The sequence below is a fragment of the Dasypus novemcinctus genome, chromosome 27 (genome assembly GCF_030445035.2).
Source record: "Dasypus novemcinctus isolate mDasNov1 chromosome 27, mDasNov1.1.hap2, whole genome shotgun sequence".
Classification (NCBI taxonomy): domain Eukaryota; kingdom Metazoa; phylum Chordata; class Mammalia; order Cingulata; family Dasypodidae; genus Dasypus; species Dasypus novemcinctus.
This window is the reverse complement of record NC_080699.1, coordinates 21,475,905-21,499,456: the sequence shown is the minus strand read 5'-3', so window position 1 is coordinate 21,499,456 and position 23,552 is coordinate 21,475,905. Positions and strand designations below refer to the sequence as shown.

At 46.7% G+C, this 23,552-nt stretch overlaps 1 protein-coding gene across 9 annotated transcripts in view; it reads left to right on the top strand.

Annotated features, from left to right (window-relative positions):
- Nucleotides 1-15,512, top strand: part of CADM1 (cell adhesion molecule 1) — a 330,101-nt gene extending 314,589 nt beyond the window's left edge. For all 9 annotated transcript variants that reach the window (XM_004465982.3, XM_004465984.3, XM_023591011.2 and 6 more), the window contains 2 exons: nucleotides 10,392-10,523; nucleotides 12,546-15,512. In XM_004465982.3, coding sequence (XP_004466039.1) covers nucleotides 10,392-10,523; nucleotides 12,546-12,664 — 251 coding nt within the window. In that variant the 3' untranslated portion in view covers nucleotides 12,665-15,512. The remainder of the gene's footprint in view (nucleotides 1-10,391; nucleotides 10,524-12,545) is intronic.
- Nucleotides 15,513-23,552: the final 8,040 nt, after the last annotated feature.

Genomic DNA, 23,552 nt, shown 5'->3' with positions numbered 1-23,552 from the left:
CACTGCTGTCTGCCCAGTGCCTGTCATGTGGGAAGCACTCAACAGATATGTCTGGATGAATAAATGAATTCCAGATCCCAAAGAACTTAGATAACTGTGTGGGAGGATAGAGAGCAAGAAAGATAGCCAACCCACCAAGGGAGTGGCTGTTTTGTTTTTGCCTCACTCTTATTTGTGGTATATTTAGAGAAGTTGCATAAACGTTAGCCTGGTTTTCTTTACTAAGAGTAGATAAGTCCTCCCTACTTACAATGTAATGCTGAAAGTACATAATTTCTGCTAGCATTCCTGGTTGCAGATGGTCTCGGTTCTGATACTGACCCTAAATAAAAAGACCCTGACACAGTGGCCCTGGGCAATTGGATCTTGACAAGAAGTTACTAAGAAAGGACAGAATTCTCGTGGGCTGGGTTGGTCCTAATCCCTGTTGGCAGGTAAGCCAGATAAGGATCCCCGAGACATGGAAAAGGAATGTTCTTACTCTTTAGGAAAATGTGACTACATCAGCCATCCACTTCTACCAGCATCAGTTAGGAATCGTGCGGGTCTCTCAGCTCTACACCATGTCATAGGCAACCTTGCTGCAGTCCTAACAGTCACCCCCAAGTCAGGGACTATAAACCAGCAACTATTTGTGTTCATAATAATCCAGTTAAATTAATAATTGAGTTGCCCCCCCCCCCCCCCAGCCACACACACACCTGCCTCCAGGAAGTCTGCAGCGGTTCACTGCTTCGAAGCCGTTAAGTCCTGTAGAACCCTGACGAACTACCCGGCTGGCCTGGGCTGCCTTTGCATCTGGGTTGATGAACTAATCAAAAACTGATTAGCACCTTTGTTCAAAGGGGATGCTGATTAATCAATTACTATTGATTGTGAGCTTGGCTTCCCCGGCAGCAGAGACATCTGAAGGGAAAAAAAACAACCGATAAAAATTGAGCAGCTGTCATAGTGTTTAAATTTATTAAAACAAAATACATTATTTTTTATGAAGCTGTCTTGAAATGGGTCACTGAAGGGGAGCATATTGATTGAGAAAGGATGAACTTCTCAAATTTCTGTAGCCTAGAGACTGAATTCAATTATAAAACAAGACAAACAGGTTAACTCCCGTCTTAAATAGTCCATCAATAAATTAGTGTAGGTGTTGCACATTTAACGCTAAACTGTGGTAATGAATAATATTACCACCCATTCCCTGCTGCATCTGGGTAGAAATTTCATCCTTTCTGTAATTCAGATGAATGTTATATACCAAATTTCCTTCTAAATAATGACGGTCTATTCTCTCTTCATCCTCTCTTCTCCCCCTCCCCCTACTCAATAGTGCTACCTCAGTTAATAACGTTTTCATAAGCAACATATGGTGCTTCATCCTCACCCAGCAAAGCAAGTTGCCCAGCTGATCCTCCTCTTTAATCTGCATTTAAAAAAACCCAAAACTGTGTATAGTTCAGTGATTTACTTACTGGCAGACCTGGGGAGCTTATCCAGTTCTACTTTGGACCTTTCTTTTACTTTTTGGGTGTTAACTTTATTGATGATGGATCCACAGGAGTTTTGAATTGCTTTATCAATTACATCTACTGTTTCCTGGTGACAGCTGGTGGTTATGGCCATCCATGTGGAATAGAATGGCTTTAAGCATATTTATCTCTCTCTTTTAAAACTTTTTAAAAAATATCTCCAACTGCCCTTCCCTTCAGCAATGGAAGGGCCTTTGGGGCCTGTTGAGTGGAGTGTGGTGGTAAACACACAGTGCCAGAGAATGGCCTTCTAGCACAAAGCCATCCGTCCGTCTTCTACTTTGGAAGCAAAGGCACTGACAAGAAATTCCAGAGCTGTCATGCTTCCCCAAAATGTGCTTTCAGCTCTTGCCCTATGAACCAGAGAGTAATCTGGAAGAATCCTACATCTCCCTCACAAACCACAGAAGAGTATGGGTGGAGGGAAAATTCTAAAATGGCTTTGGTAACTTTGCCTAGATATTAAAGTGCAATCTAGGTGAACCAACTATAGTGCCCTAAATGGATTACAAATACGGGCTCGACATTTCGTCTAAATTTAGATAATGGAAACACTTAAAAGGCTTCGATTCCAGACTATCAGTTCTGGGGTGAGATATGTGGCCATCTGGCAGCCGTGAGTATCCTAAAAGCCTGGCTGAATTTGTTGAAATATAAGAAACTGTCAATCAATGTAGCATTTTGGGAAACTCTTTCCTTACTGATCCCCACATAGAGAGTGGCCCAGATTTGGCAAGCAAGCTACTTCATCTCCCTGGATAGAATTTAAAAAAAATTTTTTACACAATAATTATAATAAAACAAAAACCAATCAGGCTGTGTAGACACATTCAAGATCTGCTCGTGGCCCATAAATCTAAAGTGTAGTATTAGCTTGTATTTGTATAGTGCTTAAGAGCTTAGAAAGCTCTTTCACATGTATCATTTATCCCACTTAGTCTATATTCATTCAACAAACATTTGTGAGCTCCATTTGCGTGCAGGCTTGGGCTGGGCGGTAGGGGTGCCGCAGTGAACAAGAGCAGCCAGGCGCTGGGGCTACTGTGCATTTCACATGCTGTGCCCTGCCCTCACAGAGGTGTGTTCTAGTGGGGGACACAGACTCAAAACCCAAGGGAATTTTGGACAGTGACAAGTGCTGTGACAAAAAATAAAGCTGCATAAAAGGAAAGGGAGTAATAGGGGGCCGGAGCTCTTCAGGGAAGGCCACTGGGGCAGGAAGACCCAGGCACAGGCAGATTCTCCAGAAAATCCTGCAAGCTTTGTTGGGGAAGTGGTGGTAGTTTTAGAAATGAGGAAATGGGCTCAAGAGCTTAAGGGAATTACCTGGGAGACAGGAGTCAGGATTTGAACACGGGTTTCTGCTACCAATGAAATAGAGGCCTTGGGCTGAGTGTGGCCATCCTCTGCCGTGAAATCCACAGTGTCCTTCACTCTGGGATGGCCTTTCATGGCTGTTCCTTTCCACACCGCATGTGCCTTCAGGGAATAAAGAAGGACAAGGCAGACCCTCAGTGGTCCATTGGCCACAGAGCCATGTGCTGACTGACCTGGAATGATTTTTTTCCAGTATTAAGTCAAGCCCTTTCCTTTCAATGAAGACTCAACTCTGATGTTTTCAGTCCCATTGTCCCCATTGACTCTCCTAAAATATGGGATCAGTTTCCTCCTAAAATGGTCCTAAGTACCCTAGGAAAGTGATAGTTTGGAAAAGGTTAAACCATGTAGACTCCCTTAGTTGTAAAGTAAAATGTTTAGTACAAGGCAGCACACTGAAAAGTTGTATTGGGTCCATGCTAGCTTTTCCATGACTTTCCCACAAAGAGACTTTGAACTTCACATACTGCTGATCTTTCACATAATCCAACATGTTACCTTTTCCCCCTCAGGGGAGGAAGGAGACCAGCAAATAGAAGCTTTCCCCCCCAATTCAAAAGGGAGGCAGGCCACTATGCAAAGTGTGAACTCCACTTCTACAGGTTGGACACTGCTTTGGGGTTACTTTACCAATATTCATTAATCCATCTTCCTCACACCCCCAAATAACTGAGGTCCACTGAAGCATCTTTCTCCAGAGAGATATTTTAGTGGGAAATATATGTTTGGAATTACTTTACAACTCTGTCCTCTTTATCAGTGTACAGCCTTTAGGGAAAACACCAGTATCATCCTCAGTGTATTCCTGCTGCTTAAACTGGGAAAAAGCCATCACACTTCCAAGTCCTTATTATCAGTTGAGTAGAATGGATCCATAAGCCTGCCTTTTGGTCTCTCCGGTGATATTAAATGCCTTGGGAGGATTTGTGTCCTGTTGCATTGGCACCATTTCCACTGTTGGTTAAATGAACTAAACCAAGTTAACTTGAGAGGAGGAAAAAAATCAACATTAAGAAAAACTAAACGCTTGTCCTTATATTTAATTAATATGCATTTTAAAATATCCTGACCCTCAAATGGCTTACTTGTGTCATAACTTGGATTCAATGGCCTTCTGCTGCCACACTCACAAACCCTGGCCACGCAGAGGAAGCAAGACCATCAGTTACCCTGGGTGTCCCTTCCGCATAAATGGAATGGAAGCCCTGGTGACTTCAACTCAGTGAGTGTTTACTGGGCAACTTCCCATATTGGGCAATGCTGGGTCCACGGCACCACCCTCACCCCCAAAGGGCTGATGACTACTTGCCTCAGCTAATTAAGAACTAGAACACAGCCCTTCCTTGGGCTTTAATACAGTGGATTTCAATTTGGCAAACTGATCTAGCACCTCTGCTTTGCCACGCCCTGAACCAGATAGGCATTTTCACATTCAGCAACACGTTGACGTCTCAGAGCACTGCACACACACATCTGTGATAGTGCTCAGTCTCTCACAGCGGCTGGGTGACCTGCCTGAGGTCGCAGAAAAGTACTGAAGCCCCGCTTCTAACCCAGACCTCCGCTGGGCCATGCAGGAGAGGCCCTGACTTTCTGCATCACCTGTTCGCGCCTGTTTCCAAGGATAGCTGTCGGCAGTGACAGTCATGGCCGCCTTCTGAGCGAGCCCTGATCGCTGAGACAGCCAAAATCTGTGCGCAGTCCCAGTCCTTCTAATTTAACTGAACGCATATCGAGCTCTGGGTGGCACGATGATGAGCACTGCAGTTTTCCTTTAAGTAGCTTAACATAGTTACTTTGAAATGTGAGTGTAGTTGCAGTTACATTGCTAGAATTAAATGCAGCTGAAAAATAGCACTAGACGCCCGGGATGCTGTGTGGGAATCTCATGATTTTCTTGCCTTACATTTATTCCTTCTCTCCCACTTTCTAAGAAAACTGAAAAGAAAGGTTATGCTGCATAGAGGCGAGTGTGCTCCAATATATATTAACATCTTAATGGGAAAGCTGTGCATGTACTGTATACATTTACTACTCTCTGACAAGAGGGAATTAAATGTCAGAAGGATTTGTAGCATCTATAATTGAATTGGTGCTGAGAAAAGCAAATCTTAAAGAAGAATAACATATTAGGATTAGCAAATAATGTGGCATTTTGTCAGCGTATGCCATTCAGTTTGTTCCCCTTCAGTAATAAAGTTGTGCTTTTTAAAATGCACACTTATTTTTGTTGCCATAGACAGGAGCTACAATAGGCAATGTGAAAGAATAGCAGCATTTTTCGGATGGTCCCAGTTTTTCTTTTTTGAGGTTAGATTTTGTTTTCTCCTCAGATTTGGAAAATCCACTGCCAGGCTTTTTACTCCTTTCGAGTAAGAAGTAGCAAATGACATCATAACCATTTAGCTTTCTCTGAAACAGACTAATCCCTACAGCCCTCAGAAGCTGGAGGCAGCATTTCCATTATAAACACTTATTCTAAGAGTGTTTCATTAAATTGACTTGCCCAGGAAGATCTCAGCCCAAGAAGGGGACTAAAACTAAACTGTATGACAGAAGGGTGGCCAAAATTCAACAATTCCGTTTCTCTGGTCATCCATGGAGGCAAAAATTACAGAAGATTGCACTGCCCAATAAATAGAAGTAGGAGAACTAATATCATTAAAACTTCCCCATGTTCTAAGTACCAATTTTTAAGACAAGACCTAAGATAGTTTATAACCTATGAAAAGTGCAGCTATGTGCATGGAAGGAGAGTGCATAGCTCTCCCCCAGTTTGCTAAATGTGCTTGCCTAAGCCAGGGATGTTTTGAAAATGTTGAAGTAAGCCACCTCTCATGGGTGTCACACCCTGTGCCTTCTTTTACTGCCCACTACTGTATCCACTTGAGCTGCGTCAGAGGTCGAAAACAGTGTCCTTTCAGAAAAAGGACTGCGCTCAGACTCTGTGCAGCCCCCAGCTCCAAGATGGGTCTGCTGCAGAAAGGGAGGTCTCTGCTTGTGATTTCCCCTGCCAAAGGCCCTCTTTGCCAGGAGCTTGCCTAGGATATACTGGCCATTCTGTGCTTTCCCATGGATCTCTGCCTTTGGCAGCAGAGCCTTCTAGGCTTTGCACAGATCCATGATTATGGCATTCGCATGTTACATGTCTCATGCCAGGTAGTAAAGTAGCCATAGAAACCAGGATCTGTTGCAGAGCCCTGCTTAACACAGAGTGTGGCTGCATTAAGGATGACTCTGGCAAGAAATTGAAGTGTAAAAGCAAGTAGAGAAAGAGGAGTCTTCCAGAGGAAAAGGGGTGGTGACTGAAGTTGCACTAGCAATCACCTTTCTGGTCAGGCCCTAGGGAACTGCTGCCTTTAGAACTCCTCCTTCACACTGCCCACGAGGAATGGATGGGGCCAAGTCAGCGGGCCCAAGGTAAAGAAATGTGAGCAGTTTGGGGAATCACACTTGGGAGTTTCTTTGAAATTTTTTTGTCCTTGCAATTTCTAAAATGCTAAAATGAGCCCAGAGTGGCTGGAGCTATGACCCAAGCAATAGTAGCCAACTTAGCATTCTGCATGCAGCTCGTAAACTCTCACCTGGTGCCAAGTTGTTCCAGCTTTTTGCCAAAAGAAAAGCTAACTCACGAATACTAAACAGCTCGTGATTTATCTGTCCTTAAAGAAACTTAGGTCATACTTAGAGCCACAGAAACGGCCACAGGATAGACCAATACAGGCAGGAAGGATTGTAGCATGAGCTACAACGAACTCCTCCCGACATCTGCAATGTGCATCTAAAAATCAGACTCCTGACAGGAAAGCGGCCTAGTTTGCTTGAGGTCACGTGTGAAATCATTTGTGTGAGAGTCTTAACTCCAGCTGGGCAGTGTTACCCAGGCGTGCCTGGGCTCCCCGGTCGGAAGAACCTTCATGCTGCAAGCTCACACCAAGCAGGAGCACGGCTTCTCCTTTCAGGATGATGGGGCAAAGCTCAGTCGAGCACGAGAAAGCAATGCCTCCTCACCTGCAGAGCGCTGTCCACGTGCCTCAGGCTGGGGCGTGTTTATAGGGTCTTTATGTTCACACGTTTATCTTTCATTTAGAAGCGGGTCACCTTCTCTGGCTGGTTCAGGAAAGGGAGCCAGGAATCTCGAGAGGATGTCCCCAGGAAAGCCAGCAGTCCATGCCCCTGCCTGAAGGGGTCTGTACCTTAAGAAGAGCAAGACCTCCAGGTGATGGTGAAAGCCTAGACTTGCCCAAGCGTTTCACTTAGGAGTTCTCTCTCCAGGGTGCCCACCTTGTGCACAGCAGAGGAAAGGTCAGGCAGCCGATGGGCTTTATCAGAGCGGAGCTCCTTTGGATCATCCTCATTTCCTTCCGCTTCCCCTTGGCATCCTACTCCAGCAGCCCCTCGCCTCTGTGAGTTGCCTTGTGCTGTTCCTTCATATCATGATGAGCAAGGCATGCCCAGGTCACAGAGACCCTTCTCGTCCAGTAGGAGGTAACGAGCTTTCCCCTTCCCCCAGTTCTTGGGCCAACTCACCCACACACCCCACATGGGGAAACAAAGGGGAGAAGTGAGGTGAGTCTCAAAATAGCTCTGCTCGTCACAGAGAAAGGCAAACCGTGACAGAGATGCTAGCAAGCAGGCCCAACTCCTCGTACCTCCTGCAGTAAACCCAGGAGGTGGGAGTGAGGAGGGGGGCGATGGGAATTGGCAGGGAGGAGTTTGTAACCGGCAGTGTTCCCAGTAAATTAAACAGCAGTTACCTTCTGTGTCCATCTGTAGAAATTGAAGGCAAGAAAAATGTCTCAGTGATTAAGTGGTGGTAGTAAACTTTCTGATCAAAGTGGGTATCAGTAGATTGCTGGAAAGATTACCATTATGAATAAGTATCTGTAAAATATGTATGTCCTTGAGGATGGGGAAGATAACTAGAATCTAGCTGTTTAATTTGGGCTTAGGGTAGGAAAAAAAAAATTAGCAGCACTGAGCATATTTAGCTTTAAGTTCATGGAAGCAGAAGTCATAGTTTTGGCTCAAGAAATTAATCCCACAGATACATGCCCTATGAGGTTTTTTTTATCTTATATTTGCTTTCTCTTCTTAGGCTTCTAGAGTGTTCCTGTACCTAGGCATGGAGGATGCAATTGTTTAACAGTAGGCATGGGAGTGCCTTCCCCCAAATGGGCAAAGTCAGTGCCTGGAACACCTTCTCAAAGCACCTCTGCTTTCAATCTTCCTGGGATGTGCCCCCTCTTCCCCTCTTGCCTCTTGCCTCTTGTACCCGACTTTCCCATCTCTTCAATATCTAGTATCACTTTGTCTTCTTCACCCAATCCGGGGACACAGACTTAGTTGAAAGACATGATTTTCAATGCATCTAAAACTCAGAGCAATTAGAGATCAGCTTCCTTATTTTGACAGCACCCTGAGGAAACACCACTTGCTGGCTTCTCTGTTACCTCTGCCCCTCCACCCCCACCCCCACCCTCTGGAGCACTTTTGAATTTGTCCATTTGGGATGAGAATCTCCCGTGGATAAGCCCTCTCCTCCAGCCGACCCTGGGTCCAGCGGTATCCCACAGTGGGTGCTCCCCTTCAACGAGCACCAGTCTTTAAAAAGAAACAAAAAAGTTTCCATGGCTGAGTTTTGCCTTGTCGAGATGACATCCAAGACTGGAGTGTGTAGCATCTGCAGTCGGCAGCACTTTTGGCGCCAGGGCGGGGGATTCCTCTTCTCCACGTTTCTAGTTGAGCTTATTAGACATGTTGCTGGAGGGGCTCGCACATCACGGAGCAGGCTAATTGGCTGCAGCTCACTCTGCCTCCAACCCACTCCATTCTCCAATTAAACTCCCATCATCTGGGTGTCCTGGCGACCGCTGCTGCCTCTGATTTGGCATCCTGTTTGGGTTTGGGTTCTGTTTGGGTTGTTGGTTTTGGTTTTGGTTTTGGTTTTGGTTTAGTTTGGTTTGAGTCTTTCAAAGGCAACTTGATGAAACACTTTAAATACTTTGTTTTTTAATTTAAACTCTTTTAATTAAAGCCCTTTCCATGGACCCCTCAGTCACGAGTTATTTCCCCACATCCTTCAGTACTTAATCTCAGAGCAGAATTGGAAATATCGATAGAAAGTGTAAATCATGCCCTCCTGCTGAAAGCGTTGTATCAGGTTTCGGCTCAAAAGAGCACCATTACCTTTAGCTGTCACGGATCTGTACACTTGATCGATAAACTTCAAATATTATTAGAGGTGGAGGCTTCAGAGATTTGCTCTGTTCTTTGGAGAGAGACAGAGATAAATCTTTCTTAAAAATTGACTTGAATTTGCACTCTCAGTCTTCCTGGTGAAATGCATTTCTCTTAGGCGTCCAGCAACTGCAAGGCGGACAGATTTATAGGCCATGTGCTTCTTGTACTGAAAGATTTAAATGGTAAATCCTTCACATATGACTTGCACAAATCATGTAAAGTTAAAAGATTTTTACCGTTTCTGTTGCTGCTGTGCTTAAATTGTAAGGTACAGCTAGTAAATCATTTTAATGGAGGTGTCGTACTTGACTCAATAAAAAAAAAAAAAGACAATGGTTTAGCTTCCATTCCAAAATGTTAATGTATTAATCAACGGGAGAATAATTGTTTTTTACTACATTATAAATCTCGGGTGCCATTAGGATTTCAGCAAGGGGTGATGTAGCCACATTCCTAAATTAAAATTGTTTACACTGCCATACGTCCATTCTACATCGCCATAGCTCATTCTAGGTTCATTTTGGAGTTGTTCTGCAGCCAAACATGTCATTGCTCAGTCGGAAGAAGACATCCTGAGGGAGTGATGCTTATAAAAGAAAATTAATTGCATCGCGAGGTGTTAAATAAATAAAATAAAAACTGTCTGTGGCAATGTACAATTATTCCTTGCTGTCGTTTTTGAAATAGGTTTTTAGGTTTTAGATTGAGGCTTACTCCCTCATACATCCTAAATGTAGCAGGCATGTCACTTGTCTTTGGTTTTATAATCCTTGTTTGATCTCTAGGCAGCATTGCTTTTGAGCTCCTTCTCTTAGGAATATCCCTATGAAGGAGTGAGTCACGGGACATCTGTAGGCTCTTAAATAGTGGGCTTGGCCTCCTTAATTAAGATCGGCAACTGGATAGAGATGGAGTGAATGCTTAGTGTAGGTCAGGACGGGGAGGGCTCACTTTCTTCCCTCCCTGCCTCCCTAAGCCTGTTCCCCATGCATTTGCCCTCCTCTGCTGCCTATAATGAAATTGCCTGGTGGGGAGAAGAGATCAATTCAGCACTGGACAGCTCAGCCAGTCCCCCTCCCACCCCACCCCCATCTCCCCCTCCCCCCGTAACTTGATCCACCTCGATTGTTCTCTGACTCGTCCTTTAAAAAAGAAGGTGCCCTTCTCACCCTGGAGGCAGTGTCGCCAGGGCCTCTGGTGGCTTGTAATAAGCCCTACATCCCCCTCCTCTTCTGATTCCCGCAGATTCCCGAGCAGGTGAAGAAGGCTCCATCCGCGCGGTGGACCACGCCGTGATCGGCGGCGTCGTGGCCGTGGTGGTGTTCGCCATGCTGTGCCTGCTCATCATTCTGGGCCGCTACTTTGCCAGACATAAAGGTAAGCGAGCCTGCGGGGGGGGGGGGGGGGGGGGCAGGAGGTTCATGCCACCGCAGCCCCTGCGTTTCGAGACTTTACAACATCACCCTTGCTAGGCGGTTTGGGTTCTGTGGCCACATGGCCTGTTCCATTCCAGAGACCGAGAGAGGAAAAAACAGAAGTCTTAGCAGTGGCTGATTGGGACTCCGGGAATTGATGAGGAGCACTCCTTGATGGGGGTTTTCTCTAAATATAAACCTTTATAGGTTGGTTTTTCTACAGTCCACAGCTGGGGACAGAGTTACAGAGTATAGCGTAGGGCTGGTGAGTGAGGTGCGGTGTGAAACCCAAAAAGATAAACCTGGGAAAAGCATCCCCATAACCTACTGTCTCTGGAAGGCAGGTGGGCCAGCCCCGCTCCCTGGCCCTGAACTCCGTGTAATCTGGTCACAGCAGCAAGAATGCCTCCTGGGTTTCGTGTGCCCAAGTTCAAAGAACTCCTTTGGCTTAAAAGCCACATAAATATGTATTTTCAAAATTATCGGTGCAATTGATTTAAATTGCCATTAATCATCACACTTTTCAGCTGTGCAGTCTGGATGGGCAATCATGGGCCCCAGCGGCTCCTCCCCTCTGCCCCCTGCTGCTCTCACCCTCTCCTCCCCCTTTGGCAATTTATGCGTCCTTTTCCTTGTTGGCCCTTGTTTTTTCGTTCAGATGTTTTTCTCAAGCCCTGTGCAGTGAGCCTGGGAGGTTTTCATACTTCCTGGTATTCTAGGCTCCTGCATACTGCCTTACTTTAGAACTTGGGTTGGTGGGAAGATTTCTGGAGCGTAGTGATGGAGCCTAATGTACTTGACAACTGCCTTTAGGATACTAAGTGCCTGTATCAAGCATAAAACAGTTTGGGACTCTGAGTTATCTGAGCTCACCCTCTGCCCACACTCAGGAGGTAGCCAGTGTGGGGCGAAAACTGCCAGGCTCTGGGCATGTAGCTCTTGAAAGCCAGATGAGGAAGGCAGCGACCAGGGCAGAAGTCTGAGCAGCTATGGAGGACTGGGACACAGGGGACAGAGGGCTGCAGGAGAAAAGCTCTGGGCTGCCTGCTTTCTCAGATTTGTCACCTTGAAAACTTATCAAATCTGTCAGCCTGTTTTAATTTAAATAGACTTCTTAAGAATACGGTCTATAATGGGAGGAGGCTTTTTTGCTTATGCGAGGACAGTGTGAGCTCTACCTATACACCTATATATAATGAGGTGCAGTCCTTGTCTTTCTCCATTTAAACTGTTGGAACTTGGTGATGAGAGTGCCACCAACCTTGTAACGTTCTGTTTGTTGCCAATTAGCAAATCCATGAATCCGGGTCCGGGTTAGAAATACAGTATGAAAGAAAATCACTGGTTCAGTGACACAGATCTCAAGCCTTGACTACCACTGTCGCCACGTAAAATTCTTTTCTCCTCCTGGAGCCCCACTCTGAAATGGAAGGCATGAGAAAATCACACATACTTTGTGCAAGTTCAAGCACGTTCTCACTGAGAGATAGGCAGTCCTGACTCACGAAGACAGGAGACTGGTCACATTAACGATTTGCGATGACAACAGAAGCATCATCAGGGCCCTAATTCATTTATTGGCTAATTGCTCTTCCTTGCTTTGGTCTTTAACCATGTATGTGCACATATCTGGTCATTGGTCCTGGGTGTTTACTGTTTATACGTTAGTCAGCAGCTCTCCAGCTTTCTGCATTTTTAGCTCCCACTCACGTCTTCTTCTGCTGACATCCTCTGGTCATAATCACTGCTCTAATGTCTCATTTGCTGAATTATATCGCAGCGGTTCAGTTGGAGTGGTGCCTTTGGAACCCCCGGATCCCCATTTGTCTTACCCACCTCCCTCTCTTCTTCCAATTGTTTTTTTCCCCTCTGCTGCCTGCACACCACTTCGGCTGATGATGGCCATAAAGCAAGTTGCCATCTCTGTACCACTTTGCACAGAGGCCATCAGACAGTCACGGTGCTTTACCCCTTCATCTTTCAGGTACATACTTCACTCATGAAGCCAAAGGAGCCGATGACGCAGCAGACGCAGACACAGCTATAATCAATGCAGAAGGAGGACAGAACAACTCCGAAGAAAAGAAAGAGTACTTCATCTAGATCAGCCTTTTTGTTTCAATGAGGTGTCCAGCTGGCCCTATTTAGATGATAAAGAGACAGTGATATTGGAACTTGCGAGAAATTCGTGTGTTTTTTTATGAATGGGTGGAAAGGTGCAAGACTGGGAAGGCTTGGGATTTGCTGTGTAAAAGAAAAATGTTCTTTGAAAAGTACACTCTGCTGTTTGACACCTCTTTTTTTGTTGGTTGGTTGGTTTTTATTTTTATTTCTTCCTGCCAAGTCAAACCTGGATACTTGGATTTAGTTTAGGTAGATTACAGAAAATTCTGTGCCTTGTTTTTTGTTTGTTTGTTATGTTTCTTTTTCTTTTTTTCACCTTTGTGTACATTTATTTTTCCCCCAAAATTTTTTGGAATGTTTCCAAAATCCCCCATTTTGGAATTTGCCTGCTGGGATTCCTTGGAGTCTTTTCCCCCCATTTTGTTATTCTTTTTTACTTCCTTTCTGTTTGTTTTTGAAATAACTGCTTTCTGTTCAAACTTCAGTTTCATAAAAGGAGAACCAGCACAGTTTAGATTTCATAGTTCAGAATTTAGTGTATCCATAATGCATTCTTCTCTGTTGTCGTAAAGATTTGGGTGAACAAACAATGAGAACTCTTTGCTGCTGCCCATGTTTCAAATACTTAGAGCAGCGAAGACTAGAAAATTAGACTGTGATTCAGAAAATGTTCTGTTTGCTGTGGAACTACATTACTGTACAGGGTTATCTGCAAGTGAGGTGTGTCACAATGAGATTGAATTTGTCTTTACTTCCGTACCTGTAGACGGCTCAGTATAGTTCCCCCACACTGTACAGAAAGGTTTGGGGCATAAAGGGCTCCTCCTTTTCCAGTGCCCTAAACAGACCCGACAGGTGAGGTCTGTTCCTTTTAAGTAAGTGGACTAATTTGAGTTGCCACCGGAGGGGAAGTAGAGGGGGAGGGGGGAGATTGTTCTGCTCTGGTTATTTCTGTTCCAAAAGATTCCGTCCACCTTTCCCAATCGGCCTTACTTCTCACTAATTTGTAGGAAAAAGCGAGTCCGCGTGGTGTGTGAATGACTGAACGGGACAGGTTTGGTTTGGTTTCATTCCGTTTCCCTTTGTGCTCAGCTCGGAAGGCAGTAGGGTGTGGCCTGCATGTACTGTATATTACAGATATTTGTCATGCTGGGATTTCCAACTCGAATCTGCGTGACACTTTCATTCCTTCAGATTTGGTTTGACGAAGGCAGGAGGCACAAAGGAAGGGCCGGTGCTGTTCTCACACTGGTCTGCCGTGGATCTCAGTTCTCGAAAGGCCAGAGCAGAGGTGGAAAAACAGCATGTAGGAATTTTCAGTTACTTAATCAAAACTCAAATGTGAGTGTTTTTATCTTTTTACCTTTCATACACTAGCCTCGGCCTCTTTCCTCAGCCTTAAGAACCATCTGCCAAAAATCACTGATCCTCGCATGATGGCAGCCATAGAGCATAACAACTAAAAATAAGTTACCTTGAGCAAATCTTAGATGGAGAGCCTAGGGAAAGGTAGAGGAGTCAAGTTACCATTTCCATTTTTTTTAAAGAAATGTGGGATTTTCACTGAAACATCTAGGAAATCTAGAAGTAGTCCTGAAGGACGAACACTAAACTCTTACCGTAAGTTTTGGTAAGGCTCCAGACTCCAGATAGCAGTCCCTGTGGAAAGGTGGCATCTAAAGAGATAGATCTCTCTATATATATAAATATATATTATATAACATTTTCAGTGAGTAATTTCGGATTTTGCAAGGTACATTTTTACTCTTGTTACATTATATGGAAAACTTACGCTGATTTATTTAAGGGGGAAAAAGTGTCAACTCTTTGTTACTTGAAAGCGTGTTTATTTTTCTTGTCTTTATTTTGACCTTTGATAGAACCATTGCAATATGGGGGCCTTTTGGGAACGGACTGGTATGTAAAAGAAATTCCATTATCGAGCAGCATTTTGTTTACCCCTCTCCTATCCCTAGGCACTTAACCAAGACAAAAAGCCACCACCAACATCCTTTTTCAATGAATTTTCTAAAGTGCAGCTCTATCCCAAGCCCTTTGCACTGTTCTAACCATAGCGTAACCACATCAAAGGGTGAGAGCCATTTAGCATGTCCTTGGAAGATTTTTATTTCCCCCCCCCCCCAGTTCTTTTTAGGGGGAAAAAACAAAAACAAACAAAAACCTTAGCATTGCTCATGAAATTGGCATCTCATTTTTGGACCTTCCCATCTTTCTATTTTGAAAAGTGTACAGTAGTGCAGTGTTCCTTCTGTAACTTTATGGCTTACAATGTTGACATGTCTCAGGTTCATGTGTTTTGATTGGTGTTTTCCGTCTCAGGTAGATTGCAAAGTGTAGGCCCCACACATTGGAAAAAAAAGTAATAAAACAAAGCAAAAACAGGAAATTATGGATTTTAGTTGTATATTGGTTTATGTATTTTTTCTTAAGTATACAGTGCACTGTTTGAAATGTATTGTTGAGTATTATTTTGTACAGGTTGATCACTTTTTTTAGAGTGAAGAAAGAACAAACTTGTTTTTTGTGTTTTTTTAAGGAATATAAAATAATGAAGGATGTATAATTGATGCCAAATAAGCTTGTTCTTTAGTCACACCGACGTCTGATTTTTCCCTTTAGGCCAGTTCTGTTCTTAAGGTGTACATGGACAATGTTACAGTGTAAGAAACTCATATCCATATGTTCCCATTCACATTTTGTATTGGTTCATGTATACCATTTTTACAAAAAAATGAAAAATGAAAAAAAAGAAGTACTATAAAATATCTTGTCTTCTTAATAAAAAAAAATTAATGTTACAAAGTGATCCTTTAATCTCATTATGGACTTCTTGCGGACCTCAGCGTGAGAGAAGAGCTGGGTGGGCCTCTGGGCCCAGCTTCCTCCCTAGGACCTCGCAGGGCCTCGCACACTGGCGGTGACGGCTGTAGCAATCCCCGCCCCTGGGTTTCTCTGAACTGCTTTCTCTCTCCTCCTCCGCTCGCCCTTCCTGTCCCCTTCTCTCCTCCCCTCTCAGCCGACAGGTGGGCCGGGCTGCCAGCGACTCAGCGATTTGTGCAGGTGTGCGGGATGGAGCAGTGGCCGGCTGGGACAGCCCCTCCCACGGATCTGCCCCCTGCCCTCGCCCCCCCTTCACCCACCACCCCCACCAACGTTCCTGTGTTGGCTGCTCCACCTGTCTCTTCCTTTGGGATTTCGTGTCTTAACAACTCACTCTGCCTCCTTCATTTGAAGCTCTCTCCTCTAACACAAAGAAGACGTGCTCTGCAGAGGGCTGGCTCGGCAGTGTTTTCACTTACCGTTTAGGTGGCTGGGACTCTCAGACCTGGGGGACAGCGGGGTTTGTTGTCCTCCTTGCCTTGCAGGCTGAAGTGAACTCATAAAAGTGCTTAGACAATATATGACCCGCCTCCAAGTGCCCTTTCACCAGCTTTCACCCACTCCTCAGGTCATGGGGAGAGCTCAGCAGGGGGGGAAAAAAGGTAAGCTCCAGAAAAGCTGAGGGCTGTGAACCTCATTTCAGCCACTTCCATCCTGGCCTGGTCTCTTACCCTGTCTCTGTAATCACAAATGCAGTTATTGAGCACCAGCTGAATGCCTGGCATTGTGAGGGGACACAGAAAAGGCGGGCCCTGGAGGCGAATGGGCTGCCAGTCATACCCATGCAAAAACCAATGATCCTACAGCATGCCACCCAGGATGCAGTGAAGGAGCAGAGAGAGCCGCGGGCTCTCTTGGAGAAGGGGGACTGGTGAAGGCTGGCGCGTCCTCCTTACAGAGGAGCTAAGACCCAGCTGGATCTGGATCTTCAAGGATGGCTAGGTGGAGAGAGAATGTGAGTCCAAGGAGCAGAGGAGAAGCAGTCCAGGCAGCCTGCAGTTTGTATTGGGGAATCAGGTGAGGTCAGGTTAGGTGTGTAGGGCAGCGTCATTCTTGTAGCGCTACTCAAAATCCAGGCAGAGGCACCTCGATTTCCATGGCCTCTCACAACCTCTGTCAGGGCAAGGAGCAAGGGGGGCACTAATTCATCATATCTCTACAAGAGAGACCACTGTGAGCAATACAGGGCAGAGGTCAAGAGCCCTCCTGGGTTCAGACCCCTGCTCCTCCCCTAACTACGAAACCCGGGGAACGGTGCCCACCTCCAGAATCACCACAGCCCCAAAGGGTGGTTACGAGAGAAGTGGAGGTGCTTAGCAAAGGGAAGTGCTCATTCTGTGTTGGTCCTGATCCAGGATAGAGGCAAATGGTGATCAAAAGGCAGATTTCCTGTGGCCACCGAGCAGTGGGCTCCTTGTGCGAACACCCGCACGGCGCCCATTTGAGCCTCTCCCCGTTCCTTAGTGACGCCAGAGTGTGGGGTACACATCACGTTTCAGTGTCCCTACCCTTCCCCTTGTTTGTAGCATGTGGCTCCAGATTCAGCTTTAACCTACAGGGAAGGGACCCACGAAGTTGACTGAGCTGAGGCAGAAGCGAGGTGCAGACATGCTGCACGCAGGACCGTTTGGAGTTTCACAGGGTACGCAAGTGAGAAAGCACCACGAGCAGCCCGCTGGGAGGAGCTTGAGAGGTTGGGCCTGCCTTCAGTGGGAGAGCTAAATGGTCCTTGTTTCCTCCTAAGAGCCTCCACAAGTCTTTGGCCTGGCTGCATTCTCCAAATCCATCAACTAGAACCTGGGGTGATATGCGGGTGATTGGTGCCATCTTTCAATGCCCTCGGTCTACTGGAAATGTAATTCTTGTACCGCTGAGGACTTGCTCCACGGAGAAACGCTTCTTTGATTCTGTCATCCAGACCCTTAAAGCTACCGCACAGTCGCCATTCTACAGGTATAAAGACCGTTCAGGGGAAGGCCTGTTGTTTCATCCCCAAATTATGCCTTTGCACGCCTAAGGACACAGTCTTTAGTCACGAAGGTCTGGCAGACAAATTCCTGGAGAGAGAAATTTGTCTTCCCAGCCACATGCGTATAGTTGGGAAATACTTCCCAAACAAAGCGCTGGGGTCTTCTGGGTACAGGAGAAGGTAAAGAGGACTCCTGGCTGTCATCCAAATGACCTCGTGGGCCACTCTTACTGTAGTAAAGGCAGTGTCGGGCACATAGTAGGCACTCAATAAGGGTAGGTGGCTGAAGGACCAGCAGTCAAGAACAGGCTGCCTGAGTCTTGCCTCCTACTGGTCTGAACAGTCCCCAATGCTATTTCAAACCCTGACATTTAGAAAAAGTCCCTCCTCAGTATAGTCGCTTTCAGGTCAGCCCTGAAGAAATGAGCCAGCGGCCCCATGTTTAGCACAATTGTTCACATCATTCTCGAGGACCGGCTGGAATAAAGTATCTTTTCTCCCCTATGGGGAATGACGTTTGGGTAATGGCTCAGCTGACGCTTGACTGTCGCTACCAGCTGGGGTGAGCTGCCTCCTTCAGAGGGAGGTGGGGCATACCCTGCCTCACTCGTGTTCACCTCGAGATGTGGGAAGGCGGCTATGGCAGGAGCTACGGCGCTCAGTGCTCTCTCCCAACCCGCCCCCCCCAAACGGGGGGAGGGTGCAGGCACAAAAATAATTAAGCACCCAAAACTAAGATTTGAAAGCCAGAATCTTCTTCCCTCTCAAATCTCCCCATCCTGGAACTTCAGGCTTCTCCACACACGGGAGATTATGTCTTGTTTTTACTTTTGGTTAAGGTTTTAGTTTTCACTCCAAAGTGAGTTTAAAATAGTCTGCTGCCCCAGGTGTTCAGTGTGGTGGGAAATGCAACTCAGGCCCTGCAATATTTAAATGTGGCATTAATTCCAAAAAGGCACCCGACTGAAAGTCTACAGTTTTCTCTCTCACATGCACACCACCCTCTCCTCCCGTTTTACTCCCTGCTAATCCTTCGAGGCTTTGAGCTGTGGGGCAGTGACGCTGGGGAAAGGACAACGGGGGGGGGGGGGGGGGGGGGTGGCAGCCACTGGCCCTGCAGACATACGCTTGCTCCCGGTAACATTTCAGTCATGATCGCCTTAAATCTTTCTGAAGTGCTATCTTCTCAGGTTAATTAATCACCAGGCTTAAACTTGCTGTTACCAGCAGGAAGTCCGTCCTGAAGTCAGCAGTGTTACGATTGCATCTTCTAATACTGTTTATCCTGCATTAGTGTTTACTTAGGGGGAAAATTGATCCGTAATTGATATTTCAGTCTTCCAGAGCTGGTGTTGGGAGAGCCTAATGCAAGCCTTTAATAGCAAGCAAATATTTAAATCCCTTAATGGTTGCTGAATATTGAAATGTGTGACTTTATTACTCTTTTTGGTTTGTTTTCTCTGTAGTTGTGTGTTTCATCGTTTAAATTTGCAACGGATGCTGGCAGGCTCGAGTCTAGCTAATCCTCAAAAGCCGTTTGCCCAGACCCAGCAGACCTGATTAGAAAGTATTGCCTTGGAAGGGATACTTCTGCACTAATCAGTCTCTGTTAGCGAGTGACGAAATCACCATCCATCTCTCTCTCTTTCTCTTTCTCTCCCTCTCTCTAGGCCTGTTTTCTCTAACCTCCTCTCCCAGAATAAAGTGATGGGGGCAGCTATAGTGTTGCAATTAGGAGCATGAATCTTTTGTCGTTTGGACAAGGAAGGGAAAATGCCATTACTGCCAACTGAAAGGTCCTCCTTGGGTTCTTTGCTCCTACTTCCCCGCCAGAGCCCGTGGCTGCTGCTGAGCGTGTCTAACATTCACAGCTGTGCTTGATGGCTTGATTCTTAACACAACCAGAAATGTAGCCCGGGAGATGCTTAAGACAGTGTATGGAAAATAATAGATTTCCTTGCAGCGACGCCAATGCATCAAGAAGGGCCTTGAGTCACGTTAGACGCAGCCAAGATCACCAGTTTTCTCCTTTTCTGGCTTCACTTACCAAGGCCATTGCTAAAACGCGCAGGCCCTCTTGAAATCTCTGTGCCCCCGGTTGGTTTCTCTCAGCACCCACGAGTCTTGGGCTATGACCGCCTCTGTCTCACCAATCCACCTCCAGCAGCCGCCAGATTGGAAAAGAAGCCTCTGGAAGTGCAAAGAAACGGATGACACAGAGTGGAGAGGAAGAGCTGCCAGGAGAGCCAGCTGATGAGAGCTGAGACTAGGTCCACCAGCCCGGGTGCTCCAGAAACAGAGGCAGCCCTGTCGGTGGCCCCCGCCCCCGACCTTGCAGAAGGGTGGGGTCCTTCCCTGTGTGGCAGCCCCGCGTGGCCATCAGGAGTGTCAAGAAGTGGGCTAGTTAACGCCACTAGCTTCAGCCACGCGGCCACCACCGTGCCCTGGCTCAGACCCAGCCCCTTAGTGATAAGCCTCTGGGAACGAAGCTCCCTCGGGCAGGTCCAAAGGGAAGGGCCACGCAGCCACAGATGTTTGGAAGGCTGCAAGAATCCAACAGCAAACCACGCATCACAAGGCCACGGCTTTCAGACTGTTTCTGCAAATGCACAGCAAAAGCCATGTGTTTATTCGCCCCTGTGTCCCCCCACCGGCTCCGGGAAATAGGGGGGGAAGGCACGGGCCGGCAGGCACAAGCCACTTCTCTCTCCCTTCCACTCTAGTTGCAGCCACAGACACCCCAACCGAGTTGCCGCCACTTCCCCACTGTTTTCATTCTCAGCTTCTCCTAAATGGAAACCATTAATCATACTAAATTGTGCAATGATTCCGTGATAGGGAGAATGCTGATGGCAAAAATCATTCTCTTTTGTTGTGCCAGGCAGGCAAAAGGCAGAAGTATTAGCTCGTTGCCCTGCCTGCCTCCTTGCAAATGCTGACCATGTGTTTGCCCACGCAGCTGCCTCTGTGCACACAGCTTATTTTAGCACAGGTCTAAGGCATTCCAACTGTTGATGGAAAACAAGGCGCTCACACCTCTCCCTTATTCCCAGACCTGCCAGCAAGTCCTGTAACCGGGGGCCCTGCCTGAAGTCTTTTCCATACTCAAGGTCCCTAGATCAAGAGTAGGGCTGCTTAGAGCACTCACCCAGAAACCCCAAGGTGGTCTCATAGTGGGTGAGCTGGTAGGGTGCACGGTGCCCCGCCCTCTACTTCTGCCAGCTGGATTTCAAAAGGAGCCAGGTGTGGGTACCGGGGAAGCTTTTTGCCTTTCAGAATTTGATGTCTGCTTCGCTCTCGACAAGCCTCTTTGTAAGCTCCCCCCGTTCTGAATTAGAATCATTTTCCAAAAGCTCTTAAGCTATGATTAATGCCAGGGCTGTTTTTAACAATCATCCTGCCAGTCTTAAGCTGTAGTCATTTTCAATAATTTGGAGTGCTCAAAGGCAAGCCAGGAGTATGTTGACAACAAAACCCATCAGAGCACAGCCATGCAGCCACAAAAGACGGGAAAGCAGAGCGGCCATTTGGGCTTAGCTGGCTTTCTGCTCCCAGAGTTGCACCACTAAAAGTTTGATTGAGCGCTCACAATGCATTAAGGCGCCAACTGTGAACATGGCTCAGTGAGACGGCTGCCAGGCCTGGCTTTTGTGTGAACAAATGAGCAGTGTGTTTGGAGGGCTCTGGTTTATTTATGGACATGTGTGGCTCATTCATGCCGTCCCCAACCCAGAGTGCTCTCGTTTGTCTTCCCTTTGCCAACATCGAGAGCCGGGAAGGAGATGCAGTGGCTTTGCTTTGGGGCTGTTTACTTCCCCGTGAACGCGGAGCAAGTCCTGGGCCAGGCTCGGGGAATCCAGCTCCGGGATGGCCCCAGCTATTTTTCCTAGCCGTGTGTATTAAACTAGCACTCTCTTTTTAATCTTGGCAATTTCATGCTACAGTCTCCATCTGTTCTAAAGGCCCAAGCTGAAACCGTGGCTTGAAATGTCCATGAACACAGATTTACTTAGACGGAGCTTCAGCTGGCACTTATTTCTAGCTCATTACTTCCTCTGGTAGGAAAGGGTCAGCTCTGGGTGTTGGGCGTTTAACCCAATGAACTTATTAAATTATTGAGATGTTTGCGTCTCAATCCAAGCCCTGCCACCACACTGGCTGTCCTGTGGGTTGTGTTGCTAGCCACGGAGAGCGCAGACCCCGGGCACAGCTGGGAGCCTTATTAGCTGCCTTCCAGTACACTCCCTTCAACCATGAATCACCACAGGAGCCTCAGCACTGCATTTGGTGTGGCCTTAGAAGTAGCCGTGCTGTTCTCTCTCAGTCCTCTTCAAGCCCCTTTCTTCTGAGGAAGAATAAAAAGAAAATTCCAGTGTTTGGCCTCTAGGGTCGTGATTCTGTTTTGGCCAAAAAATCATAGTTTACCAGTGACTCACCACATCCTCCTCAACTCACCTCTTAAAGACATTTGCTGGGGTTTCCTGGCAACTTCTCAGGGGCCCCATTGAGAAGTCACCCTACCCCCAACCGCCAGCCCCACACCTGCCTTAGGATCACGAGGCTTTGGACAAATGACACGTTGCCTCCTTCCCTTATGCACCCCTTCCCCGGTAAGAGCATCATCAGTCTCCCAAACCAGAAACCTGGAGTCACTCTGATTCCTCGCTCTGCCTGATCTCCCGCTCCAACTGGTTAGCAATTCCGTGATGGCCCCTAAATGCTTTCCCACCCTGACCCAGCCTCGTCGTCTCCACGTCCCCTGCCTCATCCAGGACCTCTAGCCTTCCATGACAGCTCCCCCATCCTGAGTCACAACCTGAAGGACGGCTGGGCCCCTCCCCTGCTTTCAAGCCACTCGTGGTGGACCTTCGCAGATGAAAATCCAAATCCCCCCCAGTCTGCTGGTTTGGCCTTACAGTCTCCGCCCTTCACCCCCCAGCACGCACACCTCGCCCCTGACCCCAGGCACCCTCTCCCTACCCCGCCGACCTCCAGTTGTTGCCCTTTCACGCCTCTGTGCCTTTGAACTTTCAGGAGTGTCCTTCCCCCTCTAAAGAACATCTCCGCGCCGCCCAGGCCGCTTCTCTGCTTTCTCCACCTGCAGGCTCACCTCCCTGCTTGCCCCGTCCCATAGCCCAACTGGCTGTTGTCCTTTCTCTCTCCCTTGATATAAAACAGTAAATTCCTTGAAAGCAGAGGCCGTACCTGATCCAGCTCCATATCTCCAAAGCCTAGCACGCTATCCCACCCCAGGCTCAATAAATTATTGAATCATAAGAGAAGGAGGTTTTTTTTCATCCGTGGTTGGATTTGTCTTTCATCTGCCTGTATCTTTCCTGGAAATAGCATGGTAAGGCCTGCTCTCTTTCTTCTTTCTCACCAGCAATTCTAAAGTTTCTAGAACTCCCTCTGTCTGCTTTGTTAAGTTCTGGGTTTGGTTTTATTTTGTTTGCTGTTGTTAGCATCATCGGTCCCCCCCCCCCCCCCCCCACACACACACCCCTTTGTTCTCTCTGGGCTGTTTCATCCATTCGGCTAAATAATTACAGTGCCTATGTCCTATAAAGATTTCAAGGGCCCATGAACATATTTGAGACCTGGAAAGAAAAATATGTACTTCAAAATACAAAGAAGAAAGGAAAACTGTAAAATCAAAGTTATTAAATGTTTAATGAAATATCTACAAAACCGTAACATTGTCAACCAGTAAACTGCGGCCACACTTAACTGGTAAATAATCACATATAAATTGCATTTAATGTGGGATTGTAACGTATTTGATATAGTGTGGGATAGAGCTTCCATAAAAAGACATCCTGGGGCCTGTGAAGGCCTTAAAACAGCCCTGCCTCTTTCTCTCCTCTTTCTTTTCTTTTCCTCTTCCTTCTTTCTCTCTCACGCTCTCTCTTCCCTCCTCCTCTGAATCTTGCGCCCTGGCTCTGGGCACATAGACCAGGTTCTGCAGGAAGCCAGCCCATGCCAGGCCAGGGGGGCAGA